General features: G+C 43.0%; 1 protein-coding gene across 3 annotated transcripts in view; it reads right to left on the bottom strand.

Annotated features, from left to right (window-relative positions):
* Window positions 1–17844, bottom strand: part of limk1a (LIM domain kinase 1a) — a 50111-nt gene that overhangs the window by 13057 nt on the left and 19210 nt on the right. For 2 of the 3 annotated variants that reach the window (XM_086143072.1, XM_086143080.1), the window contains one exon: window positions 12264–12402. In XM_086143072.1, coding sequence (XP_085999198.1) covers window positions 12264–12402 — 139 coding nt within the window. Of the gene's footprint in view, window positions 1–4670; window positions 4914–12263; window positions 12403–17844 lie in introns of those variants that run through there. The other variant, XM_086143088.1, reaches the window with a different exon arrangement.

Below are 17844 nucleotides of genomic sequence, written 5' to 3'. Positions count from 1 at the left end.
AAGGGGGGGGGGTAGCCCAACGCCTCATGTTTTTTTTTTTTTTTTTCCAGTTTTTACAACGTGACCCAGTATCAGAAAGTTGTACTCGCAGATCAAAAGGTGGCCTGCAGTTGACTGCACACGATGTTTATATGTTGTAGAAGAAACAGAGACAGGGGGAGAGTGACGGCAGGGGAGAAGAGAGGGGGAGACGAGAGGAGAAAGCCAGGAGGTAAATGGCCCTGTAATGGACGAGGGAGGAAGCAGCTGTGGGCTTTAATGACCAATTTCATTTCTTTATTTATCCGACCGGCTGCGCAGCTTCGTACGGAGAGCCATAAAAACGCCTTAGTCTGAGACCGACGCGTGAATTAGTGAATGTAAACGCATGGGTGAATGCAAAAGAGGATTTATAATAACGAGCGCCAATTACATGGAGACAACGCAGTCTTGCAAGATCAAAACTCACAATCGTATATAATATGTTTAAGGTACAAGTCTAAATCACAGTGGATGAAATGTAAATTAAAAAGAGGGGATTCATCACAAAACAGGGTATCTCTAATCATCATTATTCCTTTTCGGGGACGTGCAGATTACCGTCAGCCCATATTTTTTTCCTTCATCTTTGACTTCTACTTGACCTGGCGAGGGACAGGACACACCTTACAGAGACATTTACAGGGGTAGAAATTTAGCAATGCACCAATCAGGAGGACTGACAAAGGGTTTTGACGGGTGCCGGCAATATTTAACTGCGGGGGAAAGCATTGTGCAGAACGTGTACCATGTAATCCGATGGCATGGGGACAGAATTTTGTCTATTGCGGGGGAAAAATAAATAAAAAAAACAAAATTCCTTACTGTAAATGTCTTCAAGGTTACGGTGAGATTAAAGTTAGGCTAGGAGCCTTATGGATGCCTGGACCAGGATAACGATAAGGACTGAAATGTCCTTGTTAATGGTGGAAATGTGAGCCTGACTCTGTGTGTGTGTGTGTGTGTGTGTGTGTGTGTGTGTGTGTGTGTGTGCTTGTGTGAGAGAGAGAGAGAGCGAGAGCCTTAGGTGCAGCCTGACAAATGGAAGACAGGAAGAGAGGACAGCTGGACGGAGATGAAAAAGGGTGTGTCGCTGCCATTTGCTTGCCATGCAGGCAGCCCACTAACACAAAGACACACACACACAAACACTCCCACACACACATACAGTCGCTCACAAATGCATGAAGAGAAAAGTTGTCGGACATTTTCAAAATAAAAGAATACGCGATGGACAGAGTTCAAAAGACATGGCAACCCACTGCTAGTTACTCATTCGGTCCACATCATGTGTGTGTTTTCAAGCCTCTGTGTTCAATTCACTTTGCATTATCTCATCATTCTCGTGAGCCTGCCAGTGTGTGTGCATGTGTGTGTGTCAGCCGCTCATGCTGCCCTGCAGATACTTCAACTGACAGCAAAACAACCATGTGCAAGTTAGCCCCGGGGAAGGGTGAGTGGATCCAGAGGAGTTGAGTCGTTTTTTTTTTCTTCTCCCCCAACAGAACAACCTTCTCTTCTCCTTGATATCTAACAGAAGTGCAGTTTTACATCTGAGGTTGTTGGTTGCACAGTTGTCTTTCAATAAACTGATTTTAACTGTCTAAAAAAATATCAATCTATCTTTTCTATTGTCACAATCCAGCTCATGGTGCAAATACTTGTAATAAACATATTGATCTGTATATTTGCCATGAGTAAAATGGGAAACATCTGAATCAGATAAAATGCTAGAATTGGCCAGCATTGGTCATGAGATATGTGTTTTTCATTTTTATAAAATCAATATTGAAACATTTTCTTACACTTATTGTAATGATTGTCATTATTGTTATTATCATTATAATTTTTATGCAAATTATGACAGAGACAGACAGAGCAGTACAGCGGTGGAGAATGGGAAACCTGCTAACCAGAGTGATGGGAAAATGTTAGCATTCGAATGGGGCTTTGTTTTCATTATTAGTTTATCTAAAAATTTATATGTAAACATTTTCCAAAACAAATTAATATAATTATTGTTATTATCATTGAGCATCTTATCATTGGTCACTATTTTTCATTATCCCTGGGTGGTTAGCCCTTTTTACTATTCAATAAAATAGCTTTTTAATAAAATGCTAGCTTGTTGGCTAGCTTGCTGTAGGTTGTCATCTCAGTCCAGAGTCTCTGTACACGCAAACAGCAATGAATCCCCAATTTCTACCTGGAAATTGAGGTTGGTTTGTCTCCTAAAGCGTGACGATTGAAAAGTCCGGAATATCAGGGGGCTTTTTCACTTATGAAAAATTCAACCAGACGAGAAAAATCTGCGAATGCTAAATAATTCAACCGACTTATTCACTCCAGAGGCCCAGAGCTCGCCTCGTGCCTCCGACATGGAACTTTTTTCCAGACTGAAACAGATTTAGGCCATTGGAGCTGAACCCTCAGCAACAGCAGATTTGGACGACTTCAGCTTCATTTTCAGTGATTTACAGCGCCGCAGACGGAATGTGAATCTACTTTTTGAGACGATCGGGGGTATTTACAACCGTCTGATGCTCTTGGTGACACCAAACATCTAAAAAACCCGCGTCGGTCGAATGTCGTCGGTTCATCAGTCACGCGTGTTTAGCGGCAACATCGGGGGCCTGTCTGGTTTAGTCATCATGGAGTTGCTGGGGTCAAATGTTCAGGGGTTTAATTGAGTGAGTATTAAAGACATAAATCTCCAAAACATATGTTAAAGAATTAGAATGGCTATGAGAAGAAAATACCAAAATTCCTCTGAAGAATTATTTGAATTTTACACTGACTGCATTTACATATATTTCCAATAGTTTCTCTCATGTTGGTCAGAATCACCTGCGCGTCTTACAGGATTTTTTCCATGTTTGCATGGAACGAGTGTTTGACGTTCAGGAATGAGCGGAGTATGTGTGTGTGTGTGTGTGTGTGTGCCATGTGAGAATAAATCAGGAAAAAAATATAGTAAAAACCAAGTTTGTACTAATAAAAGAAAAGGAGAAGGCCTTTGAAAACGATGGCCAGATGACACATCAGCACGGGTTCTCCCATTTTTCTTCCTTTGAAAAAAAAAGCTTGAAGAAAAAAAAAAAAAAAGGAGTAGTAGAAATTTATATAAAACACCCAGGGGATCCCCGATCACAGGGGGAAAGCATAACAATTTAGAGGCAATCAATCCACATTCTGCCACTTTCACTTTCTTTTCCTTCTACAAGTCATGTTTTATAGCCAGATCAACAAATCACAGCATGCTAGTCTGGATTCAATGAGAAATCTTGAATTAATTTACTTATTACTGTGTTACTACAACCATCCAGATTTTTTTTTCTTACATTTGAAAGCATCGCACACATTGAATGTTATTCAAGGCCTTTATTTTTCTTTGGTTTTTAGTAATCGGGCTATGTGATTTGTTGAGTCTGGGACTTATGCGGGGGTATGTTTTTTTCCCCTGCATAACGCCGTATCTGACTGTTACCTCATTTATATTGTCTTTCATCACAAACTAATGAGGTTTAGAGAGACCTCTGGATGAAAACTGAAGCTCAGCTGGGATTTGTTGTATGTTTCATATCAACATTCTTCATTTCAGGTTTCTCATAAACAATAGTTGAAGAGTGTCTGATTTTGCTCATCTGTGGCCAAAGGCAGAATGGTTACCTCATATCAACAAACTGGAGAAAATGCTTCTGAACAGCTTTACAAAAATCACAGCGGGTCTGGCTCCGCTTAACCTCGCACTTGATGTAATGAACTTTACTACGAGCCCGCTTTCAAACTCCAAAACAAAATCCATATGTGACCTGGTCTGCGACTCACGTTTTCAGCCGTGACCTCATGCTGGTAGTTTGGAGGTAAGAAAAAAAAAAAAAAAAAAAAAAAATCAAAAACATGCATGAGGTAAGTGATACTCCCCAGCGAGAGAGAGAGAGAGAAAGCGGCAACTGGGTCAGATCCGGGGAGACGCGTCCAAGATATCCGACAGTTCGAAAAGACAAAACGTGATCAAGATGTGCTCCAGCAAGGCCTCTCCATCATGGGCTGCCGAGCCAAGGGGGAGATCATTAAGGGTAAATACGATTAGAGGGAGAAGACAGTGGGTCACATTGATGCGCTGAGTGAAAACCCCCCTTCTGCCACAAACAGAGACTCACAGTACAAAGTATTTAGAAATGTTAATGAATTCAGCTGCTTTCTCTCCTAACTGTACGCCTGGCAGCGTCCACTCTGTGGAAAAAAAAACATAAACAAACCCGGGGACTGATTTTCACCGTGTATAGTAAGTGCTCATCACTGCGAGCTGGGAATTAAACATGACAACGTGCATTTGCACAATGCCACTTTTATCTGTGTCAGTGATCCTCTAAAAATAGTCCCCGTGCCTTGGCTCATCAGTTTTCCATGACATGAAAAAGAGGAGAAGAAAAAGCCGGCAAGACCCCACATGACAGAGGAGAGACTCGGAATTACAAAGCAATACGCTGACCCAGATTAGACATCAAGCCTGCACTACATGTTTAAAAGGGATTAAAAGATGGGAAGAGCTGGAGATGCCCCTCTCGCATCCTCGCCGGCTCTCGGCACATGCGGGAGTGCGCGTTTCCCCCGGCAACCGGCGGCAGAGCAGAAGTCAGCACACTTACCTTCTTCTCCCTTTTCCACAGCCTGAGACAGCAAAAGCTCCAGAAAAACAAGTCTCCCACCATGTCCGCGGGACCCGGGCCGTGGCTCTGCGCTGATCTAGTTCATTCTACTGAAGCGGCGATCATCCCCCCCGCGGCCGGTGTCACAACAAAACACTGGCAGGCAGTGGCGGGCCGGCGGAGCGGAGCAGGGAGGGAGGCTGAGAGGCAGCCCACGCCTTTGCAGCTGAGCTCATCTCAGCCCGCCTCCCCACCACACACACACACACACACACACACATGGGTTTCCTCCTCTCTCACATTTGCTATGACCTCATCGCTTCCTGCTCGGGCCCGCCCACTCTTGCACGACATGCCGGCTGTTAAACCCCCCGCCTCTCCTCGATCTTGAGTTCGTTCCTCCCCTGCCTCCTGCCTTCATGCCCGCAAAAGTGTCGTTTTATTCATCAACAAAAAATACACGCACAAAAAAACATGGGGTCGCATAATAGTCTTCCGCTACTCTGTATTGACGCCGATATGTGGAAAAAAAAAACATGCCAAAAATATCTAGAAATCCTTCTCAAATTTAACAGAATGTGCAGTTAATGTACATTTGTCGTTTTTCTTACAGCAAATAATTTTAACCCTCATATTATGTTAAGGGTCAATTTGACCCATTTCACCCACTGACCCAATGGGTCAAATTGACCCTTAACATAATATGAGGGTTAAACAAACAAATAATAGATGATTATAGCAATTCCTTTTTTTTTAAATGTCCCCATTGGAGAACAATTAAAGGAACATTCTATTGTATTCTATTAAATTACAATTTCTCCGTTTGTATAAAACCTCCGATCGCAGCTTCACCTGAAACATTAGCGCTCAGCTGACCGGCTTCTGTTTTGGGTTGTGCGTGCGAGATGATGTGATGATATGCTGGAATAAACCCATGTTCAAAAAAAAGATGAGGAAATATGATAACAAAGAGGCAACAGAGATCATGAGATGACCTTCTGTCAGAATTCACCACTTTGAGAAGGTAAGTTAAAAAAAAAAAAAAAAAAAAGTCAGAAATGTCTAATTTCATCAGGGACAGACTTGTGACTTGGTCAGAGGGCGTGAGGTTGGCGTGCTACGCTGACATGTGACGTGCCAGTGTGAGCTTAATTATTAACATTGTGCCCCTCCTCGCCCCTCCTCGCATCAGTCTGCGCTCCCAGGTTTATCTCGGCGTCACTCCCACGCCACACTTGTCCTTGTCGTCTCGTTGCAGCACAGCTCGAGCGCAGAAGGCCAGATGAGTGGATGGATATTAATAGACGCTCAGCTGCCCGCCGGCTCTGACTGAGGGGCCCTGGGACACCGGCAGGGGGGGAAAAAAATGGCTGCTAGGAATTATGATTAACTGCCAGCTCAGGGGCCGCATTAGAAGCTGTCATTCCTGTCGCTCAATCTCCTACATCCCATGCCAAGACGCAGTCAAGTGACATCGGGTTTTAGAATATCAGCGCCGCCGCTCGCCGTGCTCACCGTCAATAAATCATTCACCTCTTGCGTTAGTCGAACGATGACGAATCCGGGGAGCAGTTTCACCAGAAGCAACGGCGAATTAGCCCGTCTCAAAACACACACGCGATCTATTTCTAGCACAGTTATGGTGTATTCTACGTCAACACTTTGAAATATTTGTGAGGCGTGACAGGGAGATAAAAGCGCAATGGAGACCGAGGTAGAAGGGGAGTTGCTGCATTCCTTGGTGGAGGTCCCTTTTGGGACCAATGAAGAACTATTTAACCTCATGATATTGTATTGCCAGAAAGTTTTGGTCTCCCACTGTCTATTCTTTGTCTGGGTGAGTTTACAAACACATTCCTTTTGAGAGTTAGTCTTTTTTTTTGTCTCCAAAGTAAAAGTAAAACACATTCTTCAGGTAGGTAAACAATGCCATCTACAGCAATGCACTTCACTGAGGACCAGCGTTTTGATATTTTGGGACTTTTCACTGCCGTCAGTGACAGATTTGTGACAAGAAGTAACGCAGCTGTTCTCCTTTTAATAGGGCAAGCACCGAGTGCACTTCTTCTTTCACTTCTCATATCGGATATTGATAAAAACAGTTACATTTAAACATTTAAAAGGGAATTTTGCCTTTTGAGATGATTTCTCCACATGGATTCGTAATAGCATGTCAACAGATAGCTGGATGTTGTGTCCACGTGTTACCTTTGCCGCTCGCTGATTTTAGTTTTGCTGTGTTTTCTGTCTGCAGGGGTGCACGTGAATGCACTGTTGTTCTCACACTCAAGCGTAGAGGAACTTTGTATTGCAATCCAATGTGAAAATAGATCAGATCGGTTCACATCCTCATGTGCCTCAATAGACTTTTAGAGTTGTGAAGGTAAAAATGTTCAAAATGATAGTGCAGAGGCTAATTGGTTTGCGTCACAAACGTAGCACAAAAAACTAATCACTGAGAGGAATTCTTTCATTAAACATTATCTAAAACTATTACGAATTCATTCATTTTTAATATTTTTTCCAATTTTTAGCCAAAGCTAGTTCGTCCCTTTTTGCCTTTTTTTTAAGATGATATTTCTTTCTTTTTTTAAATTTTTCATTTTATTTTTTTATTCTTTTTTATAAAAAAAAATTAATTTTGTGAAATTGGTGGTTATTATCAATACACATAATGCGAAAGGGTAAAAAGCTTAAAAGTAAAAGACGTTTTAAATTTAGGTTCAGTCCTTGAAAGCGCCACACAGCAGATCAGCATTTACGACTAAATAAAGATTCTAATAAACAGTTGTTTTTCAAGCAAAACCCAGCAGGGAGATTTAAATGGCGTTTCCACACTAATGAGAAGAAATACTTGCCATGTCGGAGTAATCATGAATTTAGAACATTTTGGGAATGTGAAGCTTGATGATATAAGTTCATAGGAAGACAAACAAGGCAAGATCACCCGGTAAGGAGGGAACGTCGGAGCCCTCGAGGTGTGAGGCGCTTTCACTGCATGCAAATGTCCTTGAGCCAACAAACAAACCCCTGAAGCTGTTAGAGAACCATCTGACCTTTGACCTCTGGGGAGAGTTGAATGACTCTCCCTTAACTTAAATATAATTTCACACAAACAATGAGTATTTGAAAAGTCTCATGGTAACGAAAGGTCAGGGGAAATGTGTTTAAGCTGGCACTTTAACACACACACACACACACACACAGCAAACACTGCTGGCGCCATCTGATACATGCAGGGAGGACATTGTTTGAGGTACTGAATGTGACGCAGTCTACCGCAGTTTTTAATCTCAAACAAATTCTTCGTCTCCTGGCTCTTTGTCAGCGTTTCTGCTTAAACACGGCTCTCATCTGCATTCACCTTCAGTCCATGCAAACCTCCGGACAGAGTCAGTATTTCTTTGCGTTCCAAACATGTGCAACACGCAGGACGAGACGCGTCAGGGCCACATGCAATCGGAGTATTAAGAATTTTCACACACCTCTATTGGGTCAGATGATGTTATTGCTCACTGACAACATCATAGTATTATTACCGTTTCCAAAAAGTGGTCATGTAATTATCTTGATGTGGACACACATAAAGATAAGTCATCTGACATTTACAGAAACACCAGGTGGATTTTCAGAATGCGCTGTCATCGCGTGTCTGAGGGGAGGTGATGGGGAACAACGTGACGACTGAGGGACTTTTCCATCGTTTGGGTTCTGAAGTGTATTTTGTCAGTTTGAAATTAGAAAAAAAATAACAGAGAGTAGAGAAGAAGAGGAAGAAGCAAAATTCAGACAGCATCAGCGAATGACTCACAACAACAGCGAAACCACTGAGCCCTCACCTGCTGCCTCTAATTGTTGGACTCCTCTTGTGTCGTATAATATAACAACTTGGTTATTAACCCATAAAACGTCACTGCAATCAGGTTGTTAAATAAAACATGTAAGTGCAAGTGCGGCTTAATGAAGTCCAAGTTGCGCATATGAAAAGATGAAGTGAAAAGCGCTTTCCGCGTAAAAACTACTACTACGCCACCGATGATGTTATAGTTTAACACCCGCAATAAAAATAGGGAAATGAGGAAATGCTGCCGCGAGTCTTATGCATTAGCAGTTTGGAAACAAACTAATTTAAACTTTCACTGATGAGACACACAAACGTGATGTTGTTCATGAATCCTGAGTCAGTATGCGAGTGTTCAGATAGAACTTGAAGATTTCACATTTCTTCTCTTGGTCTCCTTTAAAATCCCCCAACTTTGCTTTATATTCACAGTATTTTTACATTTTCATTTATATATTTTCACAAGAAAAGATGACTGTTGTGCAGAATCTGAGGCCGAGACCAAAAATGAAAAAGCAGCAGGACGCGACTGATCGAGCACGAGAGAAACTCAAATCAAAACTGAAAGATAAAGAATGACAAACCCCGCTGACTTCCAAAAAAATACTCCCAACAATGTTTGTTTGTTTTTTGTATAAGTGAGGAGAGTTGAACAGAAATTCCCTGAATTGTAACTAAATGCCAGTGTGCTCGTCAATGCCCTGCCACTGGTGGCCTTCTGATTCAAGCTGGTCACACACACACACACACACACACACAAACACACACACACACACACACACACACATACACACACTCTCACTTCCCCGAGTCTATTTTTTCATCCCGCTCAATTCATACTTGCCCTTTTATTGTTTTTCACAATCTCAGCCGCCGCCCCCCACTCCCGCATATGAGCCCCGATGACAGGAAACAAGAGCGTGTGTGTGTGTATCTGAGGGGTGACTGGTAGCGTGGGGGGTTTGGGGGGGCTGACGTGCAGGAAAAAACACTGACTGACTGAGAGCGCACGAAGCTTCTTTTTTCAAGTGAGGGGAAACACAGGTCGATGTTTGGCAGCTGATGGACAGACACATTATTATAGGAGAACATGGTGATCAGCACATAACACCGCCCCCCGACGGCAAAGACTAAAGAAAGTGGGCCTGTAAGTCGTCCTTCTCCTGTATAAACTGACATTGGACACAATGGTCCGCACAATGGTCTGCATCAAGACATGGATCAGTCTGATTCAAATCTTATTGTCTATTTTCACATTGAACACTTCTTTAAGTTTCTTTTTTTTTCATGTAAAGTTATTCTACCATTTTAAAAATCATAGGAAAAAGTCAAAATTTATTTTTCTCCATTTATATGGAGAAAAAAAAACAAAACATAGTGAAATGACATGGTAAATTAGCTAATATGTATCCCCAAATTCAAAAATTCTCACACGTTTTGTCTATTTAAATAATAATTACATTACTGTGAAAGACTTTCTCAAGGTCAATAAGTGGAAAGGTCTGTGGTGGAAACAATTACATCACAAGCACATTTTCCGTTGTGGAGGGAAAAAAAATGAGGACGCGACAAACAGAGTGCGACTTCACGTTGAGTGACTGACAGTCTAGATGTATTTGTACACAATACAAAGACACTTTACTTACATGGTAAACAAGAGGGATCCCCCTTTCAACCATTTTTAACCTTAAACTAATTGGATGTATTATGAATGAATCTTTCAGCCTTCGTTCAGAAGGTTTGACACACACGAGTCGAGCAGTGACGTTCTCCAGACGCGGAGTGACATGTTTTTCTTTATTCCTTCTGCGGCCGTCTGTAATTATTTGTTTTTCTGTAAAATTTTATTCATCTTATTCTTCCGGCCAAAAAGCAATCTTTATAGAAACTGAATTTGAAAAATGATAATTGAATAATATAAAACAACCATAATCTCAATGCATATTTGATTTTCCATTCGGAATCGAGCTGGAAATGTATTATTTTGTGTAAAATATTGCAGTGTTTTAAATATTAGGCATCCTAACATGGTTTGCCCCACTGGGTAAAGACAATTTGTGAATGTAGGAAACCTTCACATTCAGAAATTTAGATCCCTATCAGGGATGAAGTTCCACAAAACAAAAGCTGCTTCGTTCCTCTGCCATGTCGCATCTTATTATTATACAATTACATATTTTTTACTGTGCTCGTGTTAGGCTGGATCATTTGTCCTTCTCCCATAATGCAGCTTGAAGTTTAAAACATCAGTCATTGTCCTAACAGAAAAGAGAAACGCAGCCGTCAAACTTGTTTTATTTTAAATTAGAAAAACACTTAAAAAAAATTGCTTCTGTGACTTAATAGCTTCGGTTCCAAATCGTCCCATTGAGCATCTTGATGCATCTTTGAATCAATGATATTCTGAACCCCGAGCCGACAATGGAGATTGAAAAGTAAAAAAAAAAAGGATCGTGTTCGGCGCTAATCCGACGTGGGTGAGGCTTCTTCTGCCGCGAAGAGCTCACATTGGCACGTCAGACGAGATGGTAAGACAAATGCGGATCCTGCCGATAAAGTTTGAATGACTGACGGATCTCAAATCCACTAATGGCTGCGACGGGGAGGAGAAGAAGAGCAATAAACAGGAGAAAAGAAAATCAGGAAAAGTGGTGCAGCGGGACAATTCACTTTACTCTCCAATGTTTCATTACTGAGATTGATCTGGCAAAGGGCAAATGAAAGGTTGCGTGCACACACACACACACACACACACACACACACACACAGGCATACATTAACAGGATGTTAATGTGTCAATCAACTTATTTTATGCTCCACAAATGTACTCTGCACTTACTTTAACTGTTATTTAGCATAAAAGGACTCCCACCGTCGGTGACTTATTGACCTATTTAACTGTCTGAGCTTTGGGTTAAACCTTAGGCCAATTCATGATATCACGAAACCCACAGCGAGGCACGCGTCCCGAAAATATGTGGGGGGAAAAAGGAAAACACAAAGTTTAAGAATTCCTCAGAGGACTCTGGAAAAACACAAAGGCCTGTAATTTATGGTAAGTCGCGTTTTGCAAATTTGACAGTATCAGGTAACTCCCTCCGAAAATGCAAATAAATATTTAAATGTCTCTCTTATCAGTCTCCTGGGCGAAAAGACAGGCGGTGTTTTTCCCAGCTCATGATCCCCGTGTGTTCCATCACACCACTGACAGGTTCAGTCAGATAATTCTATTTTCGCTCGGCGAGGATTGCTTCTCTTTATCACGCACTTCACACACGGTGCTTTTGTTACACGAAGACGAAGCGCGCACAAAGGCTAGATTATCAAATATCTCCAACGTATTGCGTTACTCACTTTTTTTTTTTTTTAAGCGGTTAATTCCATCATTAATTAAGTAATAGTCGTGACTCTCCTGTTTCTTTTAATAACTGTATCTGTTGGCCATCGGCGGTCCGGTCTGGCTGCCCCCGTTCTACTCTGCTCAGCCACCTCTGCTCTCCTGTTTCAAAACAAAAGCCTTCATTTTCCCCGGGGGGTCTGTAAGAAGATCCCGGGTCCGGGTCAGTGACAGGTCTGACGCGGATCCCGCCGGCACGGACGCATGTTTGCACACATCCGGCGGCGAGCGCCCCGTTTTCGGCCGCGACCGGCGTGAAGGAAACGGATCCGAAGGGTAACTCGAGGTTCATCCCTTCACAAAGGAGCGCGGCAAGGGGAGGACAGACGTGCGCGGCCGGGGCCAATCCTCTTACCATGATGAGGCCGGTGGTGATCAGGTCGTTGCAGCCGTGACACAGCTCCCCGAACTTGGCCGAGTAGTCCTTCTTGCAGAAGAGTCTCCCATCTCTCTCGTAGTACCAATGAGACAGCGAGGCGCTGCACTCGCAGCACCTGGTGGAGATCCAGAAGGAAGAAGAACACATGAGAAGATCTGGAGACAAGCTTGATGATCAACATGTGTCCAACATGGAGGTTATGAGGAAAAGGATTGCGTGAAGTGGCGGGGGAGAGGAGGGGCAGGCTTTAAATATTGCATGTGATGCAACTGAATGGATATCAACCCCCTCAGAGGAGATAAAGATCCATACCTGAAATGCATGAAATTATTCATTGAATTATTCATGCATTATCTATTGTGCTGGACTACTTGAGCTCTGGTTTGGTGAGAGGCCACCTGGACTCGTCACCAGTTAATCACAGGGCCACATATGAAGACGTACAACGTCATATAGAGACATACAGCATTCGCTCTTTCTGGAAAATCTAGCGTTTCCTGCGTGTTTTTTGGACGGCGGGGGGAAATCCGAGAACTCAGAGGCAACCCACGGAGAACACGGACACTCCAAACAGAAAGACGCCCCATCAGAATCGAACCAGGGACCTTTTTTGTCTAGAGGCAGAAGCGCTAGCCATGCTACCAAGCACAAATGCAAAAGCTCAAAATTCTTACAGACGCTGCAACTGGAGGTGGTAGATTACCTTCCACCTGGAGGTAAACACACTCAGGTCACAGCCTCTCCACACCCACACACATCCATTAGAAGTGGAACGCACTCAGAGAGGGTAGATGAAAAAACATGAGCAGGGAAAAATTATTTTCCCAAGCAACGGATGATTAAAGTACATCTCTTTTATCTCGTCAGGCTGATCAATGGTTTTGGCCCATTAGGGCAGAGAAATAATCTTCCAAATGCAGCATTAATTTGAGTGTCACCAGAGCAAAATCCACCAACTTCCAACAGGAGCAACCGTGGAAATTGTTACTCTTTGTTTCAGTTAAGTCGTACCTAAAACTGAGTTGCTATTTTTAGTTCCGATAACTGAGCAGCCGAGCCAAGGTGACGTTAGTCCGACTGAATCTTTGGTTAAGACGTCCGGGACCTTTCACGCCATAACAAAGTAAATCTGCAAACCCTACTTTAAACCGCATAATTACACCCTTGCGCGGCCGCAAACGATAGTTTTCACGGTGGTAATAAATGCCTCTGAAGCTCTATCAAATAAATGAGATCACACGGAAAAAAAACACAACCGAGCATTTTTCCTCAGAGAGCCAAAGTCACATTCTATTTCGGTATCAAGTCCAATTCCAACATGGTTTCAAAGGAGATGTCGGGACTGAAGAGGCTGGAAAATATGCATCGCTGAATAAAAACAACATTGTTTTTAAGACTTCCTGTCATGAGGTTAATGATAAGTATGTTTGGAGCAATTAAGTCAGTAGAAATCAGAATAAAGGATCCATGATTCCACCAATTCATCCGATGTGACCCGTTTTCTCTTGTCTTTACTCTCCTACAACATCACATAAATTATCTTTAAGTTGCAGACATTCGAGGACATCATCTTTGGCTCCGGGCATGAAGAGACGGCTCTTTCTCACCGTTCTCTGACATTTAAGAGATCAATTAGTTGAAAGAACATTCGGTCATTGACTCATTCATTATTTATAACACTTATCCTGCACTCCGGGTCCTGGGGGGGCCGGAGTCATTGGGCAAGAAACTGGGTTCACCCTGGACCGGTAGCCACTCCATCACAGGGCCACATACAGAGACATACAACTATTCACTCTCTCGTTCACATGGGAGCAATTAAAATCCTTCTATTGCTTGCTTTTGGATTGTGAGAGGAAACCAGAGAACCTGGTGCAAACCCACGCAGACAAAGACTCAACACAGAAAGCCCCCACGTCGGAATTGAACCGGGAAACCTTCTAGCTGCAGAGCGGAACCCCTGCGCCACCCTCATGCATTCTGCCAATACACTATTATGAAAAGCTGAGGAAAATAGCAAACATCCGATTGACAGATCTTCACGGTAAATATTAGCTTCGGTCTTAGTCAGATCAGAAATGTCAAAGAGGGTGGACTGAAAAATGGAATTCAAACTCCCCCACTGACGTATCTGACCCGTGAGTTCCGCACATGAGCAGATGTCGGGATAAATATCGAAACTGAAAATCGACTACTGGTATAATATTTGCTCGGCTGAGAACGAGCAGCATTTGACATTGAACGCATGCAGCATAAAGTTCTGCTTGTGGATCTGCGGTGAGGACGCTCACTGCAGAGTTTCTGCAAAAGTACTGCAGTGTTACGGGGCAATATGGATTGCTGATCCAAGTGTTGTAGTCTGATATAAAAAAACTGTGGATCAATAAACAATGCCGCTGCCGTGCACAGACCTGCACAGCCTTGTCTCGGTAAGAAATGCAAAACATCTTGTTTACGATCGAAAGAAAAATTCCCAGGAAGAAAAACAAAACCAAAATACCTATTCATTTTCAGAAAGCAACCAATGAGCCTAAAGTGTGTGAAAAAAACCACACTTTCATCAGGATCAGCATATCTGATCTCACTATGAGATTATAGTCCCTTACAATATGAATGAATTGATTTTTTTTTTAAGAATGAAGGCCAAGCTCTTGTTTTTCAACGTCCGAGCGCTGACTCATCGGATGAGCCACATCAATCCACAACCGACTAAGCAGCCAGTCTGATAAAGACAGGTTTATCTGGACAGATCACACACACACACACACACACCGGACCCACACAGGGGGTGGGTGCGCCGTGACAATCCGCTGCTGACCGAGCGACGGGCGGCGGGTGCTGACGATATGACTCAAACACCACATCCCCTTTGAGCTTCGGTGGCTACGATGCAAAAAAAAAAAAAAAAAAAGCCATGTGATGCTTGATATCTAACAGGATGAGAGCGACGGATGAGGCTCGCCTGTTAAACACGAGTTGGGTCTCTGTTTACCGCCATGGCGATGACTACATGTCTGGCTGTGCGTTTTCACTGCAAACATAATGTCTTCGGGAATGATCTCATGTGTTGTAGGAAAATGTACCACGTGTGTGTCCATAATGGTGTTAATCCCCTCTTGGCATGACACGTGCATGAGTTGGTGCATGTTTGTAATCTGTTCTAAATCCCCGCTTCCGACTGCCGTGACTAAGTGACGGCTCTCCCGGTTCCCGGCGGAGCTCCTCTCCCGTCGGACACTTCGCCGCTTCAACCGGTCACAAGTGTTTTCCAATGGACTCTAATTTGCGAGTGTGTTTCAGAGCGGTTTCCGTTTTGGCTCATTCAGACTCTTTCTAAATGAAGTTCCGCGTAACAAGGGGTGTAAACTAAGTCAGCTCCTCGACCAGATCGATACTTGGATGGTGTCTTTAGAGAATGAAGAATTAACACAAGAGCTTAGAATTGATATTGATTCCTTTTTATGCATCTCAAAGGACAGTTTCGTACGTCTTCCAGTTGCCATGTCCTTAATCTTAAAACTGAATTCTGGTAGTAAGAAAGAAATCAAATGAATATCTTCTGGAAAAAAACATCCGCGGATCCATTAAAAGACTCCTAAGTGTATCAAGCAGAGCTAGCGGCTTCCTGTGACTTTGCCCGAGGCGTTTACCTTCCGCTCTTCATGCGCATCTCGCAGCTTCCGAGGACACACGTGTAAAGCACCTAAGCAAATTTTGGCTCCGGTGCATCGCAATGCGGCGAGTTTGGATGCCGGGCAGAAGGGGACGTGGGGGGTGGGTTGGAGTTGGAAGTGGGTCAGAGCTTTCAGGACCATGCTGGGAGACACTCAGCAGTCTTGGCTCTTGACAGCTCAAAAGCTGGCTTCAAAACAAACACACACACACGCATGCGTTCACACATCCTCCTGAGACAAAGTCATACCTGGGGAGGATGTGTCTGCATCCTCTACACCCAGACACCCACACACACCCACACACACATTCACAGGCATCCTATCTGATGGCAACTAAGGTTCAGCTCCTCCATCATGTGCGAGGCTGGGAGTGGCGCCAGCGTATTAAAGATATGCGTGAATACATCGGTGACTCCCAGATGGCGCTGCCAAGTTCCTGCCTCCAGGACAAGAATCTTATCTGAACTGCTGAGGCGGCGAGCGGCCGAGGGTAAAATAATAACAAAAAAAAATAATTAAAAATCAGCAGCCAAATAAATTGGTCTTATCATGTTAATGAGCGCTTTCCCCATTCCAGCTTTTTTTTACATTTTTTCTCGCGCGACAACACTTGTGTGCATCTGCAGAGACGTGTAAGAGGATTATCAACGTGAGACTTTTGCCCATTCTGTTATGATACAAAAAAAAAAAAAAAAAAAAATCAGCCTGGATGAAAGGCTTAGCCTCTAAACACGCAGTTTCACACAACGTGCAGAAAGCGATTTTGAAGAGTTTCCTCATATATTAACAAAAGACAAACTAGACAGTGGAGTGAGAAATAGTGACCTAGGAGTTGAGAGAAGCATCAACAATAATTAACGACTGGATGTGAATTCAAAATGTTGAAAAGTGAGTGATAGCAGAGACCTGAGGAACTTGGCCGGATTCCCTGAGGGGAGAGAAACAGTCAATGACAGAGAGGATGAGAGTGGGGGAGAAGATCTAATAAATTTAACTCTCCCGGCTGCTCCCCTCTCAAATCCCCGATGGAATTACCTAAAAGTATCCGACAGTGTAGTAAATTGCTTTTTCCAGGTCAAAGGGAGGCTGCCCGGCTTCCAGACATTCGCCTCACTGGGTCCGCAAAAATGAACCGGGGGCCCTCCAGGGTTCACGAGACAAAGCTGGCGAACATTTCACAGAACCGTCTGAAAACATGTCTGGAAAATGAAATAATGTCGACAGCTGAAGTATGCTTCGGTTTGTTTTAGTATGTAAACAGGCTTTGAAAATTAGCGCTAGCCTAACAATCAAACTATGAGCTGAGGAACTGGATGGAAACGGTCAGCGGTCCATTTTCTTGTATAATATCCGAGCGAGATGTTCTAAGCGGAAAAAAATGCCAGAAACATTAAAAAAAAACGGTTAAAATGCCAATAGTTTAAAGGGTCGCTTTTCAAATTCCTCATCGCTTCGTCTGGAATCAGAGAGGCTTTACGGTTGGCGGTTAATTATCACGGTGTTGATTATATATGAGCTTCTTGTATTAGCCAGTTATTAGACATATTCATTATAATCATTTGATAGTTTAATGATATGCTTTTTGAACCACACGGCGGAGTATTAATCGTGTGGACAGTATGACCCCGGTCAGCGCCCACATATATTTATCTTGGTCGATATGATGGAATTGAGGTCGAGTAAACGAGGAGAATAAAATCTGCTGAGCAACCTATGAGGATTTTAGGGAGTGTAACTATACATATATATACACACACACACACATATTGATCAAAAAATGCAGGCATACATATGTAGGGACTGAACCCTTCACTACTGAGTAATCACATTATCATCAGTTAATCATTAAATTCATGATTTTCAATTTCCTGTTTTGACTCATA

This window comes from Fistularia commersonii, chromosome 3, assembly GCF_037954325.1.
Source record: "Fistularia commersonii isolate RoL2024-O1a breed Wild chromosome 3, RoL_Fcom_v1.0, whole genome shotgun sequence".
NCBI lineage: Eukaryota > Metazoa > Chordata > Actinopteri > Syngnathiformes > Fistulariidae > Fistularia > Fistularia commersonii.
This window is presented reverse-complemented; position numbering and strand designations above follow the sequence as displayed.